A 15,461-nucleotide genomic window follows, 5' to 3' on the forward strand; every position below is an offset into this window, starting at 1 on the left:
TGGGTATTTTCTTTGGACTATTTTCTAAATTCAAATCAAGTTTTTTCAAAAAATACATTTTTCAATGTGAATGTCTTTAGAAAATAACTACTAAGTCACTCATTTTAATGTTGAACTTTTTCAGAGAAGGAGATTGAAAAGGCAATTCCTGAGTCCAAACCCAAACAGAGCAGAGTGAAAAACTCATCAAAGAGAACTCAGAGAAAGACACCATTTCATCCACAGTCACAAGGTGTGAAACAAGTTGTTTTTTATTCTCTTTGATCTGTGACAGGAAATTGCAAATACAGGAAATACGTCTATTTTTACATACATGTGTTGCCTTGACCTTGATAATGATCAGAAAAGCCACTTACCACGCAATTGAAAACAGTTCTTACTGGTATACACACATAATGTAATTTCCCAGAACATAGTTTCTCCCAAAACAAAACAAGATGCCCGGCAGTTCACTGCGTTGAATTTGTAACATTTTGTTTAACAGAACCTTTTTGATTGCCGGTTGAATAATGAAGACACAAAAGAATTTTTAACTTGTTGTACCAGTTACAGAATTTTAAAATTATCAATGTTTGTTTTTAGTTTCACAACAGCCAGTCTATCCCAAGCAAAAGTCAAGACACTATGATGCAGATGAAGTTAAGGTTGGCGGCAATGATTAAGTTTTGAGTGTTATGATTTGTAATAAATTTTTAAGTAGTTGTGCATGTATTATGTTTTTTTAAGCTACAAAACACTTGATTCAGTGTAAGGCAACAAAAGCATCTTCTTGTCTGTAGCTTATACACCTCTGTATCTGTATCAAGCTAGAATATTCCTTTTGGTAGATTTCCTTTATAATTCTTGAAGTAAATATTTCAAATTGTTTTTTGAGCAGAAATACATGGCTAAACAAATGGCAGAGAGAAAGAGAAAGTTGAAAGAGGACAAACTTCTGAAAAAAAGGGCAGTGGAAGAAAAAAAGAAGAAACTTGAGGTATGTTGTGCTGTTTAATATCCTTACACAGTGGAACTCCACCTTACGGCCACCCCATTATTATGGCCACCTTGTTATTACTGCCACTTTACATGTATTTTGGCCTGAGCAAAAGCTTGGTCAGTCATTTTGTCATTCAAAGAACCCTTTTAATACGGTCACCCTGTTAATACGGCCACTCCATTAATATGACCAGATCTTTTTGAGGCCAGTTGGTGACTGGATTAAAGGGGTTCCATGGTAAATGTTAAATATGTTTAAGTTTCCTATAGTTTACATGGACATCCATTTGTCGCAACCTTTTTATCAAAATTTGATTTGGAGTAATTTTTTTTCTCAGGAACTGTACAGTAGGCAGAAAAAGAACCTTCAAAACAATCTTCATCATAAAGACAAGAAATCATTTGGGGAGACTTATTCTAAAGGCCGTAGTGATCTCAGATCTGTTATTTACCCTTACAATCATCCTTTTCAACAAGATGAAGTAGAGGTAAACTGTAGTTATCGATATTTTACACATTATGTACAGTAGATCTCGTTTTCAAGGGTCCTCTATGTTTTAACAGATCTTTAACAGCACAAGAAGAGCATTTGAAGAAGAAATGCTTTAATGCTAAAGAGATCCTAACCATCGCATTACATGATACAACTGCCTAAGGATGCATAAATTACGACATACTTATTCATGCTCTTATTCACTCATGCACATTCTTGTACGTGCATTCTTGTACATTTTATACATAAATTAGCACATTATCACATTCTATCAATGGTAAAATTGCACAAGCAACATGGGATAATAATTATTAACAACATTGCAGGCCGAATAATTATGATGAGTGTAATATGACGGGACAAGACATAAGACAAACCAAATAATGTGTATCAAGACCTTCCTCTTTGGAAATACATTCATAACTTATGAACTACACTCATTTCACATGTACATTGTACGTGTAGCTAAAGCTGCTATTATTTTTTTTCCTCTCTCTTTTTTTTTTGAAGTGTTACAGTGAAGACACTGGAGTTAGTGAATCAGACAAAGGTATTTATATAAAAAAGAATAAAAAATAATGTGCTAGCTCAATGAATGTGATCCTTGCAATTTTGAAGGAAATCTGCTCTGATCTCTTCTTGAAAACTGATCATTGAAAATTGGTATCACCTGATATGCTCAATCAGTGATAAATCAATAAGGCTGAAAATTGTCCTGCAAAGAGATTTTAATCAATTATTTCTTCAAGTGAGTTTCATCAACTGTTGCATGTTTTCTTGCAGCTCAAGAAACAAAATGTCTCATTAAGTGACGTGTTGGGCAAGTGCTGAAGTATCCTAAATAGGCTTGTGATATCTGATGTCATTGTGAAAAGGAACCATCAATGTCTCAATGATGTTTAAAAAATTTAAAAATTTTTCATGTCTTGGACCTTGTAGTACTTAACAATAAATACTTCAGTGGCAGACCTGAATAACACAGTAGCAAAACAATGTTCTACTCTGTAAGTATGTGCTTACGGCAGTCATTGATTGTTTCAGAAAATCTTGACATCGCCTCCTTCAGAGGTCTCCCAGCTTATCCAGCTTTTAAAGGGAATGGCAATGACCACCACAGCCTTTCTAGTTCACCATCAGGGTCCATGTCTCCAGAACCTGACCAGTTAAGTGACAGAGAAGAGAAGAGTCAAGTTCCACATGTGACAAGTGTATCAGTTGGCACTAAACTGGTTGATATCAGGCCCTCTGCCTATGTTGGCTTCCCTGAAGGTACAGCATATGTAAAATGAACTCTTGTGTTAACCCATTTGCCACTAAGACAGGGCTCAAACTTTACATTTTTGGATAACTAGCCCGTTGGGTTAGTAGCCATAAATTCTATTAACCAATTTTGGTCCTAGTACATGATGTCCAACTTCACTGAAAAATTAGCCAGACAATTTTAAAATGTGGTTGGACAATGTCTGATGATGGTGACTATTATTTCCAACATTGTTCTTAATTTTTAATTTCTTTTTCACACAGAAAAACCAAGAGATGACATCTTGGCAACCAGAAGTGACTTGGAGCCTCATTCTTCCAGTCCAAACCCTCCAGACAGAAACAGACCAGGTGCTGTGCCTTTAACTGGTGTGTTTATGAATTGTTTGTGTATTTGCATTGTAGTTCTAGTTAAATTAAATGCTACCCAGGATTCAATACTAATTTATCGCAGTCCAGTGACTTGTTGGTCGTTTTTAGCAGTAGTTCTGTGACCTGTGATACAATATTATACTTGAAGATAACTTGGGACACTATCAGGCCTTCATGATATGCTTATGCTAGACTGCACTTCCTCTTTTTACAAATCTGTGGCTCATTGGCTTTTCTTAGTATTGTCAGTTAGTTTGTAGCTATTATTTTAGAAGTATCGCACAACAAGTTCAGACTGAGAGGAAGTTATCTCTACATTTAATAAATGGTATTACACTTCTCCAATGGCCCACAGAGAATGAAGAATTGAAACTGTCGGGGAGTCCTCCCAGAGAAGACAGAATTGCAGCCATCAAACAGACTGCAGCACAGCTCAAACAGCGACTGGAATCAGAGGCTTGGAGACTGGGCTTAAACCTACAGCCTGCATCACCTAGAAAACCAGATGAACAACTAGGAACTTTAACATCAACTAGTGACTATACAGTCTTTAAGGGAGCACTCCCAGGTATGACCACTTGACATTTTTAGTACATTTTGTTGGTGACTACAGAATGAAGGCTCTTCATATTAACAAAATTAGTGAGCATATTTACCCTGTAAAAATGCTAATCACAGGTTGTGTTTTTTGTGTTTTAGGAGTTGACAATCTCCATGAACAAGCAGAGCTTAATCAAGAGCTGGTAAGTAATTTCAATTTAAATCAAATTTTCAAATGTGTATAAGGATTCTATTATAATTCAGGGTTGCCAGGGTGAGGGGAAAGTCAGGGAAAATTAGATTTTATTCAAGGTCAGGGAAAAGTGAGGGAGTTTCTAAATCCCTGTTCAAAGTCAGTGAAAAGTCAGGGAATTTTATCTTAAGGTTGCCGCAAATTATTTTATTAGATGTTTTTGTATAGACAAGGCAATTTTGTTTTAAAAATTATCTGAGCCATCCTTATTTTTGTTGATTCATGGCCAGGATAGTCATTCTGCAGGGTCAGTGAAAATTGCTTTACAGTCAGTGGAAAGTCAGGGAAAAGACAGGGATTTTTTTTGTTCTGGTGGGTGGCAACCCTGTAATTCTAGATCAATAACCTTGAGTAGTGCATGTTTTTGTTTAGATGTAGTTTGCAAGTTTTGTGTAACATGTACATGTTTTTATTGGTGGGTGTACGAGAAATTTTCTCTTTGGAACTGAAACCATAAACACTAAGAAGAGAAGGAAACGCTTTTGTTGATGGCTGGTAGATAGTGGTTCACATGCTAGCACCACTGAAATTTTGACATTGTATTCTCTCCAGGATTCCAAGACAAGTGCTGCAACAACAATCCAAGCTGCCTTCAGAGGTCACAGTGTTCGGCAGGGTCTCAATTGGAAGCTACCCTCTGGTAGGACCCTTAGGTCCACCATCAGGGAAGGGCTACATCAAAGACCAAGAATTTCAGGGGCTGGGGCATCAGAGTCGTCCCAGTACTCCACAGCCAGGGACACTGTGGTCCCTAATGAAGGAAACAGCAGCATATCTGATATCAATACATCATACAGTTCTGCCCGCTCTAATGCTCAATCGCCAACACACAGCTCAAGATCTCTAAAGGTAAATGTTGTTTTGTATTCATGATAGTTGTAACACATTCAGAGGATACCATAATGTCAATGCCATCATGATTGTAAACAAAATGTTTCAGGCACTTAACAACATGCCAGGTGACTGAAATCAATCTCAAATTCTTAAAGTGTCACAACAGCTACACAATATTATGGGCCATTTCTGAGTTGCCTTTTGCCTCTGTGTCAAAACAAGTCTGTGTGAAACCATAAGAAAATGTGTTCCACTTACAGGTTCATATTTTACGTAAGTCAAACTCAATTCATTTGAGAGGTTTTGCACAAGGACTTGTTTTGAAACAGAGATATAACGTAACTTGGAAATGACCTAACTGGAAAAAATTTGTAGTTGCTTCCCTACTGTAATTTAGAAAAAAAAAAAAAACATCTGTTAAATCCGCATGCCTGACATTGCCTTGGTCTTTTTTTTAGGATGACAGATCATTGAGTGTTAGAAGTCCATCTTTGCATGAATCAGAAAGAAGAAAACATGTTACAGGTACATGCATCACTTTGCAGCAAATATCGTGGGGTACTTACAGAGCATGTAATACTACTGTGTGATAGATGGATGATCTGAAGTCTGCAGTTAAGCTTTTGTCTTTGAATGAGATCGTTTCATTGCTGTACTCTGAATAATGTAAGCATTTCGTCTTTTGTATATGAAGGATTGTCTCATTAGCAAGCATTAAGGTTTTATATGTGTAGTGTTTCATTTGTATCTCTCTCATTTCACAGGGCACGTGTCTAAACAGTCCAGGGAGACAAAGCCTTCAACTCATCCTTGGAACAGCAAAGGTGGTGACAGGTAGTTACCTTGAACTGGATGCTCATTTCGTGTCAAAGGACATGAAGACGTGTACTTAAAATAGTATAAGTAAACAGCTTAGATGACAGAGACATCCCTGAGTGACTTACGTAATAGTTTTGGTAAATGTGAAATTAAAGCTCTGTATCATTAATGTGACTGGAGTGTACCATGTTGATACTGATAAATATTTGTTTCTTCACAACTTTTAATTTCAGGTTGAGTGTCATCAATATTTTCACGAGAAGAAACCCTCACTTGAAATTTCTGCCCACAGAAGGTAAAATATTGATACTTGTCTCCAGCAGTTTTTCATTTGTGCCACTCACTAAAACGATTATTTCAAGTATCCTGAAGCATCATTTACTCACTAAATGTTTATATATTTATGCCAGAGGAAAGTTTAGAGGAGGATGGATTGGAAACAGGGAGTCTTCTCGAAGAAACCTTGCTAGACAACAGAGCAGGAAAAACAGCGAGTCTACTGGAGCCAGGTGCAGACTTGGATCAATCTGGAGGCCTGTTAGAGCAAACATTAGTGGAAGAATCTCCTGAGAAGAGTCAAGACCGTGATGAATATGACGATGATGACTTTACAGGCTCATCACAGGGAAACAAACGTGAAGGAAGTGAAAAGGTACATGTATGTAAATCAGTTACAGCTGGGAAACTGCTTTTAAGCTTTCAAAGGTTTCAGCTGTCAAAATAACAGTTCTCCACGCTGGGTGCCACACATTCCTTTAATTTATGGGAATTTGATGGCTCGGTTTTTCTACGTGAATTAGCAGCATGTGTGGTCATGTGTTTCAATTACACTTGTATTCCGATTCTTCGAGCATCCAAGGGAAACGAAAATTGGTTCGAAGAATCGGATATTTCGAGAAGTCGGGGGTAAAATTTAGTGTTCCACTGAGGGAAAAGAAACGACAAGGTTTGGTTTGAGTTTTTGAAAGGCTGGAAAAATCAAGGGTTCGAGAAATAGGGATTCCACTGTTTTTTCTTTAAATTTGCCGAGGAAATCGGAGCAACATTTCATGTACTCTGGTCCGATTTACATTGAATCATTATAAATTAGTTTCCTGTGGTATTTCTTTAGGGCAGTTTTCAATTGAGTGTCGTGAAACCAAAACCAAAGTAATCACTCTAGCCAATCACAAATTACACAGACCATCCAAAGAACCAATCAAAACTCAAAGCAAACGCACGTAGCCGACGTAAAGCGCGGGAAAACGTGTGCGAGCGAGTTACGATTGGTCTTGTTTTTTACTTCTGATTGGATAAGAAAGTGGCTTGAGTATTTTTTTAAGCCAATCGCCTAGCAAAGTAATGCCAGACCAAAGAAAACGCGAATTATGTTCGACACCCTAGTGAAAACCGCTCTGTTATATAATGAATTTTAATTTGAAGCGCATGGAGAGTAATATTATCAAGAATTCCTTGTTTCTAAATGAATGACAAGTTTTGTTTTCCCCTTGCAGCGCACTCCAAGCCCTGATAGGACTCTACTCTCTGCTGACAGGAGTCTAGAGAGTGGTCCACTGTCACCCACCCTGTCAGAAGGAGAATTGTCCCGTGCAAGCGAAGTTAGCCAGCGCTCTCCGACTTTCTCTTCCACACGGGTAAGAATCTGACCTGCTGTTTCGGAAAAATAGTTCTCCGAGATTCATCTCGTTTTTGTTTCTGATGTTTCTGATGTCAGATGAATAGGTGCCATCTTAGACAAAAGCTGGTAGAGTATTAAACCGAAGCGTTTCTGATTTGTATCTTGTGACCAGGAAAAAAGCTTGAGTTGCAAGGCCGGTTTGCACAAGTGTGTCACGCTAGTAGTCACGCCAGCTTTTCACGAAGGGGATTAGTTTGTTTGCTCAACCGAAAATAATGATGAAAAAGAACCTAGTATAGCTTAGTTGATGAAGTTATATTTCAGTATTGACAAACTATTTTCCCGTTTACACAGCGTTCTCCTCCAAGAGACCAAGAGACTCAGAGCCATCTTCCCCCTTATACCCCACCAACTCGCCCACCTCCATCAGTGTTCACGCCCTCTCATCAGGGAGGTGACCGCCTGTCACCTGGGTCTCTAGACATGAGGCTGACAGCAGAACTCAACAGACTGGAGTACATGGAGGAGTCAGTGCGCCAGCTGACTGATGTTGAACGAACTCGTGCAGTTTCCATGGCGCAACAGGAGACTGTCTCATTGGCTCAGATACTCAAGGTTAGTACCTCACTTTAGGGTATGGCATTGTCCTCTGAGGTGAAAAAAGGGGAACTCCAGTCTTCTTTTGCATTGTCGAGTTAATGTCTGTATCGTGGATTGCCTTTTGACAGCAACCTAATCTGCCAGGCCCTGAGGTGGTTATTTCGTCACGAGGCTAGCTTCAATGACGTGCATTAACGGCTAATATTGTTATGTGTTATTTTCTCTCTGTTACTTTCAGTCCAAACAACTTTCACACGCTCGTGATATGGAGAATCTAAGGGCTAAAGCTCGAGAGGAAGCTTTAGAGGCAGCCAAACAGCTTGAAGAGGTACAATTTAAATTTTGCTTGTAACGAACTTCATCTGATTGAATTGAACCGTAAACGTACGGACAATAACAAAGTTACAACAAGGGCCTCACAGGTGACATGTGTAGAACAACTTCGTGAGGAAATGTTTGCACACAAGCTTGTCTCGTAGGTAGTGGTCACGTTAGTTTTCAGCGTGTCAAATTTCATGCAACATGGTCTATTGGTCAGCTGGTTACTAAAGCTTTGTTAAGGTTGTATTAAAACTTAGTTTCCGATTCACATTAATATCCATGGTGAAAAAGGGCATTCATTAAAACCTTTAGTGCTTTTTATTTTTCGTTTCCCGTGGTCTTGTAGAGATCTACTATAACTAGTCGTTTTGATTTTTTCCAGGCCCGCCGTGCTGCAGCGGATGCAGCTGCAGGTGCTGCGGAGACAATTGCTCGGGTCAGACTTGAAGCGGCTGCTAGCATTTCAGAATCCGCTGACAGGCTAGTGAAGGTAACATATGACGTGATTTTATATTCCATACTCGTCATATTCATTTGAATGTGTTGCATTGTTTTATGGTCTGTTTTTCTTCTCCAAGGTGCAAAGTGAGGCAGCGCGAACAACAGCAGAGTCAGCCAAGCATGTGGAGGAGGTATGTTTTGATGAATCAGCATGACTGATAATGCATCAATCGGCCGAGGAAGAATGAGCGGAGAATAACACAGACAGAGCCTAGAAACGCGCAGCGCTTATTATTAAACTAAATTAAACCCGGTCGAGATTTACACAGGAATCTGTAACCACCACAAGTTGAAGGCTACGTTTTGTTACAACGTGGAGCCGTATTTCACGTACCCTTTGAGTTTCAGGTGACGTTTAGACCTGATACAATGAGAGTGAACATTCGTTCGACTCCTGTTTAGACCAGCGACGGTAAAGATAATCAGTCCCAATTGGTCAGTTGGGTTGGTCAGTTTAGTGTCAAGATATTACTGTAATTTCTCGCTGCGTCTCTTTTCTTTTGTTTCCAGGCCCGCTCTTCAGCCGCACGGACTTTATTAGATGTTGCTAGACAACAGACTGTGGACACACGAGGTGTTGCCGCCGACGCAGCCAGCGCAGCCGCAGAAGCTGCTGTCAAGAGCACCATGGCACGCTTTCACGAGCAGCAAGAACAGCTGTTAAGAGAAAGAGAGGCGCGACTGAAGAGCTATCGTGACCAGAGTCACGACGAACGCACACGTGACAGTTACTCAAGCTACTCGGCCAGTGAACGCACGGCAGACAGCTACTCTAGAACCAGGACTTCACGGCCAGGAACAGACGCGTTGGACCGGGCTTCCCAAGCCAAGGGTAGTCCTGGTAGCAGGACGTATGTTAGTGATGATTTAGATATTTCTAGAGGCTCGCAGCAAGATAGAACTACAAGGTAAATGAAATTGCTCACTCATTTAGGGCCTCCACAGACTAGACATTTAGTTGTCGACAACTATTTGTTATCGACAACTGATTGTGTCCGATGCGAGCATTTCACACATTGGAGTGTTAGTTGTCGATGTTTAGTCAGGTCAGCGAGACCTTGGGAACTAACTTTCACTGCGCATGCTCAAAACACAATACGCATGCTCAAACCAATGTCCACCGACAACGCAGTTTCGATAGTTGTCGACAACTAAACCAATGATTCCCACACACGTAAAAAAAACGGTCAAAACGTGGTTGTCGACAACTTAATAGCGTTTAGTTGTCGACAACTCCTCTCACACGCTACGCTTTTCAGTTGTCGTCTAGTCTGTGGAGGCCCTGAGTGTTATTTCAAAAAGTCGTGCTACAGAAACTTGTAAAAACGCAGAAAAACATACTTTTTGTTCTGTGGGCATATGATTCTGGTATTTCACTTCTAGTGATGGTATTTATTTTTAAAACGTGTGAATTTCTTCGTACAAAGAGGTCAGCGCAGATCACTGATGTATTAGCATATATACAGCTGCGCAATTTGGAAAATTGTACAAAAAGGTAATTTGAGGACTGCTAAAATTTGACGACGTCAGTGTGGTAGTCAGAGGATTTTTTGAGTTGAATTATTTCGTAACTGGACTAGGATGTATTTGTGTCACCTGTAATATTGCGCAAGGGACTGTCCAAATCAATGTTGATTTGAACACGTGTCCAAATGAAGAATTAAATTAGACAGTCTGCAAAAGTAACAAACATTTTGGGCTGGTATTGTTTAATGAGCAATATTTATTAGGTGACTTGCGCTAATGTCATTGTTTATATCTCCATTTTAGAAATTTAAAACCATAGCTTGGACTCAGAGGGTCAAAGCATTATTTATTATTCCGCTTGCTTTCTTTCGTTAGCGTTCGTACAGCAAGTAATTTGTCAGTGGACCGTTCCTTGAGCCGCAGCCGTCGCACTCCGTCTCAGGCGGATCCCGCTTCACACTCGAAGCACGCGCCGTCAGCCGGAGAGGAGTCGGGGAGCATTCCTGAGGAGATGGAACACAGTGTTGCTGAAAGCGTCCTGTCTGATATCGGGCTTGATGTGGCTGAAGATGATTCGCTGGCAGAGGTGTTAAGCGGGGATAACCTTAGGAAACCTACTGGTAAGTACATGTAGATCTCTATAATACGTTTGTTTGAAGATGTGACGAGTCTCTCCAGTCGAATGACATACGTACTTCAATCAACCGATCACAACGAGCGAGCAAGAATCAAGCAACTAAACCTAAATAAAACTGCTTTGATTTTTTACATTTAGAGCGCTTGGAGAGGTCTCCTGAAGACGACTACACGCTGAACTTTGAAGAGTCGGTGATGTCGTCGCATACAGCTACAGATGACGAGATCGACTTTCGAATGATTCTTCCTTCTGAGAGCCACAGGCGTCGGAGCCTGGGAAAGACCGGAAGGAGCGGCAGCATACCCTCTGACCAGGGCACTGTGTCGTACTCGTCTGTAAGTATGGAAGACCTGGGCAAAATATTAGCAACTTAACTGTAAAGCTGTGGAGGCGCGGTGGCCTCATGGTTAGTGCGCTCGACTCCGGATCGAGCGGTCTGGGTTCGAGCCCTGGTCAAGGACATTTTGTTGTGTTCGTGGGCAAGACTCTGTACTCTCACAGTGCCTCCCTCCACCCGGGTGTATACAAAGGTGCGATGGGCTAGCATTCCATCCAGGGGGGAGTAGAAATATACGTAGTCGCCTCATGCTTTAGAAACCGTGGTGGGCCACTTGGGCTCGTATGCAGACTTTACCTTAATATAAAACGGGAAATTTAAAACTGCTAAGTCTTCTTACGCCTTAATAGGCCTTGCGCCATAATTGTGCGGTAGATCCGATAGAAAAGAGAAATTCGCCAGATGTTATTTTATTTTATGTTTTAGTGATGGTATTTTTTTTTCGTTCAGAATGGAGTGAGTAAACAATACAGTTCGGCTTTTCTTGTGACGCACGACTGAGTAACCTCTGACTTGTCATGATGCAGCACTATGTATTTATGTAATTTCCGTTCTATTTTTAGGACGATAACCACGATTCGCAGGATTTTCCAGTTGATAAGGTAAACGTTATTTTACTTGCGAAAGACATCCTTGTTAAATGGATATTGAAAGTAATGATCGCACTAGGACCATCTTGTGACAGTTGTCATCCATGGGAAGCAGGGATGACGCAGTGGTGAGAGCGCTCGCCTCCTACCAATGTGGCCCGGGTTCGATTCCGGCCCGGTGCCATATGTGGGTTGAGTTTGTTGTTGGGTCTCGCCTTGCTCTGACGGTTTTTCTCCGGGTTTTCCGGTTTTCCTCCCTCCACAAAAATTCCAATTCGACCAGGATAGCGGACCTCCATGAAAACCAGCTTAGAGTGATGTGGCTGCTTCTCTTGATATTGTAATTTTCATCCATTGGCATTAGTTACTACGGTTTAAATGGGGGAAATTTTCTTTATTTGTTCAGAGCCTTGAAGTTCACACTGTTAACGTATCTTAACACTCTCGCTTGTTCTTATCAGGTGCTGGAAGAGTTTTCCGCGGCGCCTTTTTCCGGTGAGGACTCGTTCTCCCAGTTCACGTCCGAAATGGTCCGTTTGATGAAAGAGGAAGAAGTTCGAGCCAAACATCAAGCGGGCCTCCTGCGCCTTCGCGAAAAAGCCCTCAAGGAAAAGACGCGAGCCGAGATGGCCTGGCTCGAGTGTCAGAAACAAAGGCACCGCGATAAGGGTGCTGATGACGTCATGCCGTCAATCAGAAAACGCCAACGAGGGGTTCTGATGAGACTTCAAGCTGAACAGGTAGGGTTGTAGGACAAGTGTCGCATTCAGTGCTAGAAATTTAGTGTACGTCAACGCCGCATGAATTATTTTCTGTTTTCTTTGAAGGAGACTAGGTTACGCAATTTTCGGCGATTTTAGCGATGACCACAATTTATAATAGCTTAAAAAAGTAACTGTACACGAATTTAAAAAAAAAAAAACACAGAAAAGCCCAAAAGAGGCACAGATTGGTAAAGTTGGAGACGATTGTAACGGAGCGCATTCGGGTAAACTTGAAAAATGTCGAAGTTTATCTCAGTTTCTATGAATGCGTTATTTCTTACGGTGGTAAACCATCTTCGTGTGTCTTGTGGCCGTGGTTTTGTTAAAAAAATGCTTGATCTGTCAATTTGAAGTTTAGAGCTCGTAATTACCAAAAATAAACGTAATTGCCTAAACATTGGGACCTATCCCCTTATTAATCACCAGCTCTAAGTCTAAACAAAGTAGATATCTGAGCATGAGAAGCCGCATTTCAAACCAATTTTCGTCATTTTGTTTCTCTTCAGGCGGAGATCAAGCGTCTGAAAGCAGCGAACCGTGCAGCCAGTTATGAACGTCGCCTGCTGTTGATGCAGCAGGAGGAGATAGCCCGACTAAGGAAAAACACCAAGAAAATAAGAGAGAAAGCGGCCACAGAGCAAGCCACTCACGGACAGGAACGAGGAGAAAAAACTGCAGAACAGGACTTTATTGAACAACCCAAGGTAAGATTTTGATTAACAACGGAGAACTAAGCTAAGTATGAAAATTCAAACAATTAAGGATTCATACTACCTCTGATGTATGAAAATTCTTTCAAATTGTAGAATTTTCAAATATCACTCGCAGTGTAAATCCTTATTTGCACTCGCATTCATACCATTACCCATACATATTTGTGCAGCAATGGTTTTGATTAAAACCAGAGAATAAGCTAAGTGGATAAGTTTTAGGCTTATAAATTAGAGAGGAAGAACCTCGGCTAGTCAAGTCTGTCAAACAAAACAGTTTTTAGATACTGTTATCATTAGTGACTTGTCATGTATGAAGGATCAAATTTAACTTGTTAGTATATCGTAATGATTAGACATAATTAGGTACAATCAAACAGTAATTATTGTAATGTAAGAGGTTTCTATTTTGTAATTAATGCAAGTAATACCTAGTTCACGGCTACTGGAAGTTATGAATGTGATCTCGTGTTCTTAAATAAGGTGATGATGAAATGCATTTATTTCAGAGCGAAGCTGAATCAACTGAAATAATTGAGGAGCTTGAAGAAAAACCCGCTGACCATTCCACTCGCAGCCGTTCATCCGTTTTAGAGGACATTACGACTGCCTCACCTTCGGCTTCTGCAAACGCGAGTGTCGCTGAAGAACTTCCTAGCTACCAGTCTCCTGGAGCAAGTCGGACCGAGACTCGCCCGTCCAATGGCCACGGAGGGTCTGGTACTGCTGAGAGGAAGAGACTGTTGTCTGAGGGAGACAGTGACGAGGGATCGGCCAAAGAAGGGACCCTCTCGGCTAGCAAAGGATCACCAACAGCTTCTGACTCGACTGTTATGCAGAAACTGAAGAAGTTAAAGAATCAGTCCAGCGAAAGGTCAGTCGGAATAAACGACAAAAATGTATTAAAGGTATAGATTTAATGCTTTTGAAAATTGCATCAGCTCTATCCTTAGGCACGTTTCGAAACATCGGACGTCTTACTTCTCGGTGTGTCGAACCGTCCACACTAAGCCGGAGGAATTTAAAAACGGAGTTTTCACTCTTATCTGAAAACGCGTCAAATGTTTTCCGTCCACATTACGCCGGAGGAATTAAAAAAACGCGACAATCACCGTTCATTTTGGATTTTGTTTGAAAAAAAAAAAAAAAAAGAAAAAAAAAACTCGGGCAGCGAAATCACATGAGTATCGTGAGGTCATCGTTTCAAATAAGCTCGGTTTTCAAAATGTTTTCTGTCCTCACGAAAACGAAAAGCCGGCGTTTTCAAATTCCTCCGATTTCAAGAGCGTTTTCGAAAAGTTCCGTTTTCTGGACGGATTAGAGTGGACGGTAGGCCTAACCGTAGAAATAAAACTGCTTTTTCAAATTACTCCGGCGTAGTAAGGACGGGGCCTAAATCGAGCCGGATGTCTAGCGGAATTAAACTGGCATCTCAACCGCAATGCATTGTGCAATGCCTCATGCCCATTGCTTGTCTCAAAGATTTTAAGATGATGTTGGTGAATTCATACTCTATATATCACGCAATTTTTCACAAAATCATTCTCTAGCTTGCTTTCAAACCAGAAGAAATATCGTGACACTTGGAAGTATTTGCAAAGTTATCCGAGTTGTTGCTATAATGGTCTTCAGCACTGTTTACATAAGTAAAACGGTCTTCAGAGGCGAACGAAGGAGTACGTTTTGCCACGTGGCTGAGCAATTAATTTGATGCCAGTTCCTATGTTAACGTTCATGTAATACGCATTGTGGCCTAACGTAAAGAAAATTAAAGGTTTTTTTTTTATTATATAAACAGAAACAATTTGATTCGGCTGATTTGTTTGGGTTGAATACTTGGATTTGAACTTGAACAAGTTTGATTTTGCACTTGACTGAGTTGGGCTTGTTCTTTTTTGGGAGTTGGATAATCTACTCTGGATTTGGTTTGATTTTCACTTGACTGGCTTTGATTTTGCTCTTGACTGGGTTTTGGGCTGAAGTGGTTGTCGAGACTATACATTTTCTACGTTTTTCTTATTTTCCACAAGAGACTATGGTCTCTTGTTTTACAAAATTCATGCCACGTAACATTTTTTGTTATTAGTCAAAACATATCTAAAATATATATCTAAAAAAATCATCTTTAACCATTTATGGAAATGGCTTTTTAGGAAAATTTCCACTGTACTAAATTTACACAGCCGCTTTGATCCTTGACACCTTTTCTCAAAATTAACTGATTACTTATACTTGGCATAAACATTTAAAAAAGGAAAATGAGGTTAAGCAGTGTATTAAATATTGACGTCTTTTAACGTTTCTACCTTATGGCAGACTCGAAGAATCCTACTCGTAAACAAAAAAAAAACTTCGTTTGATTTGAGC

General features: G+C 40.3%; 1 protein-coding gene across 4 annotated transcripts in view; it reads left to right on the forward strand.

Annotated features, from left to right (window-relative positions):
* LOC110067255 (centrosome-associated protein 350-like) overlaps nt 1-15,461 on the forward strand; it is a 36,714-nt gene that overhangs the window by 5,413 nt on the left and 15,840 nt on the right. For 3 of the 4 annotated variants that reach the window (XM_020774562.2, XM_020774563.2, XM_020774566.2), the window contains exons 10-35: nt 125-232; nt 583-644; nt 878-976; nt 1,317-1,466; nt 1,982-2,021; nt 2,513-2,740; nt 2,996-3,100; nt 3,459-3,671; nt 3,803-3,846; nt 4,449-4,745; nt 5,189-5,255; nt 5,495-5,564; nt 5,783-5,844; nt 5,960-6,201; nt 7,043-7,183; nt 7,522-7,782; nt 8,006-8,095; nt 8,471-8,578; nt 8,667-8,720; nt 9,100-9,497; nt 10,432-10,676; nt 10,832-11,028; nt 11,594-11,632; nt 12,082-12,360; nt 12,891-13,088; nt 13,604-13,968. In XM_020774562.2, the coding sequence (XP_020630221.2) occupies nt 125-232; nt 583-644; nt 878-976; nt 1,317-1,466; nt 1,982-2,021; nt 2,513-2,740; nt 2,996-3,100; nt 3,459-3,671; nt 3,803-3,846; nt 4,449-4,745; nt 5,189-5,255; nt 5,495-5,564; nt 5,783-5,844; nt 5,960-6,201; nt 7,043-7,183; nt 7,522-7,782; nt 8,006-8,095; nt 8,471-8,578; nt 8,667-8,720; nt 9,100-9,497; nt 10,432-10,676; nt 10,832-11,028; nt 11,594-11,632; nt 12,082-12,360; nt 12,891-13,088; nt 13,604-13,968 (4,162 nt within the window). The remainder of the gene's footprint in view (nt 1-124; nt 233-582; nt 645-877; nt 977-1,316; nt 1,467-1,981; nt 2,022-2,512; nt 2,741-2,995; nt 3,101-3,458; nt 3,672-3,802; nt 3,847-4,448; nt 4,746-5,188; nt 5,256-5,494; nt 5,565-5,782; nt 5,845-5,959; nt 6,202-7,042; nt 7,184-7,521; nt 7,783-8,005; nt 8,096-8,470; nt 8,579-8,666; nt 8,721-9,099; nt 9,498-10,431; nt 10,677-10,831; nt 11,029-11,593; nt 11,633-12,081; nt 12,361-12,890; nt 13,089-13,603; nt 13,969-15,461) is intronic. The other variant, XM_020774565.2, reaches the window with a different exon arrangement.

The sequence above is a fragment of the Orbicella faveolata genome, unplaced genomic scaffold (genome assembly GCF_042242905.1).
Source record: "Orbicella faveolata isolate gen_17 unplaced genomic scaffold, um_ofav_v1 contig_36, whole genome shotgun sequence".
NCBI classification, from domain to species: domain Eukaryota; kingdom Metazoa; phylum Cnidaria; class Anthozoa; order Scleractinia; family Merulinidae; genus Orbicella; species Orbicella faveolata.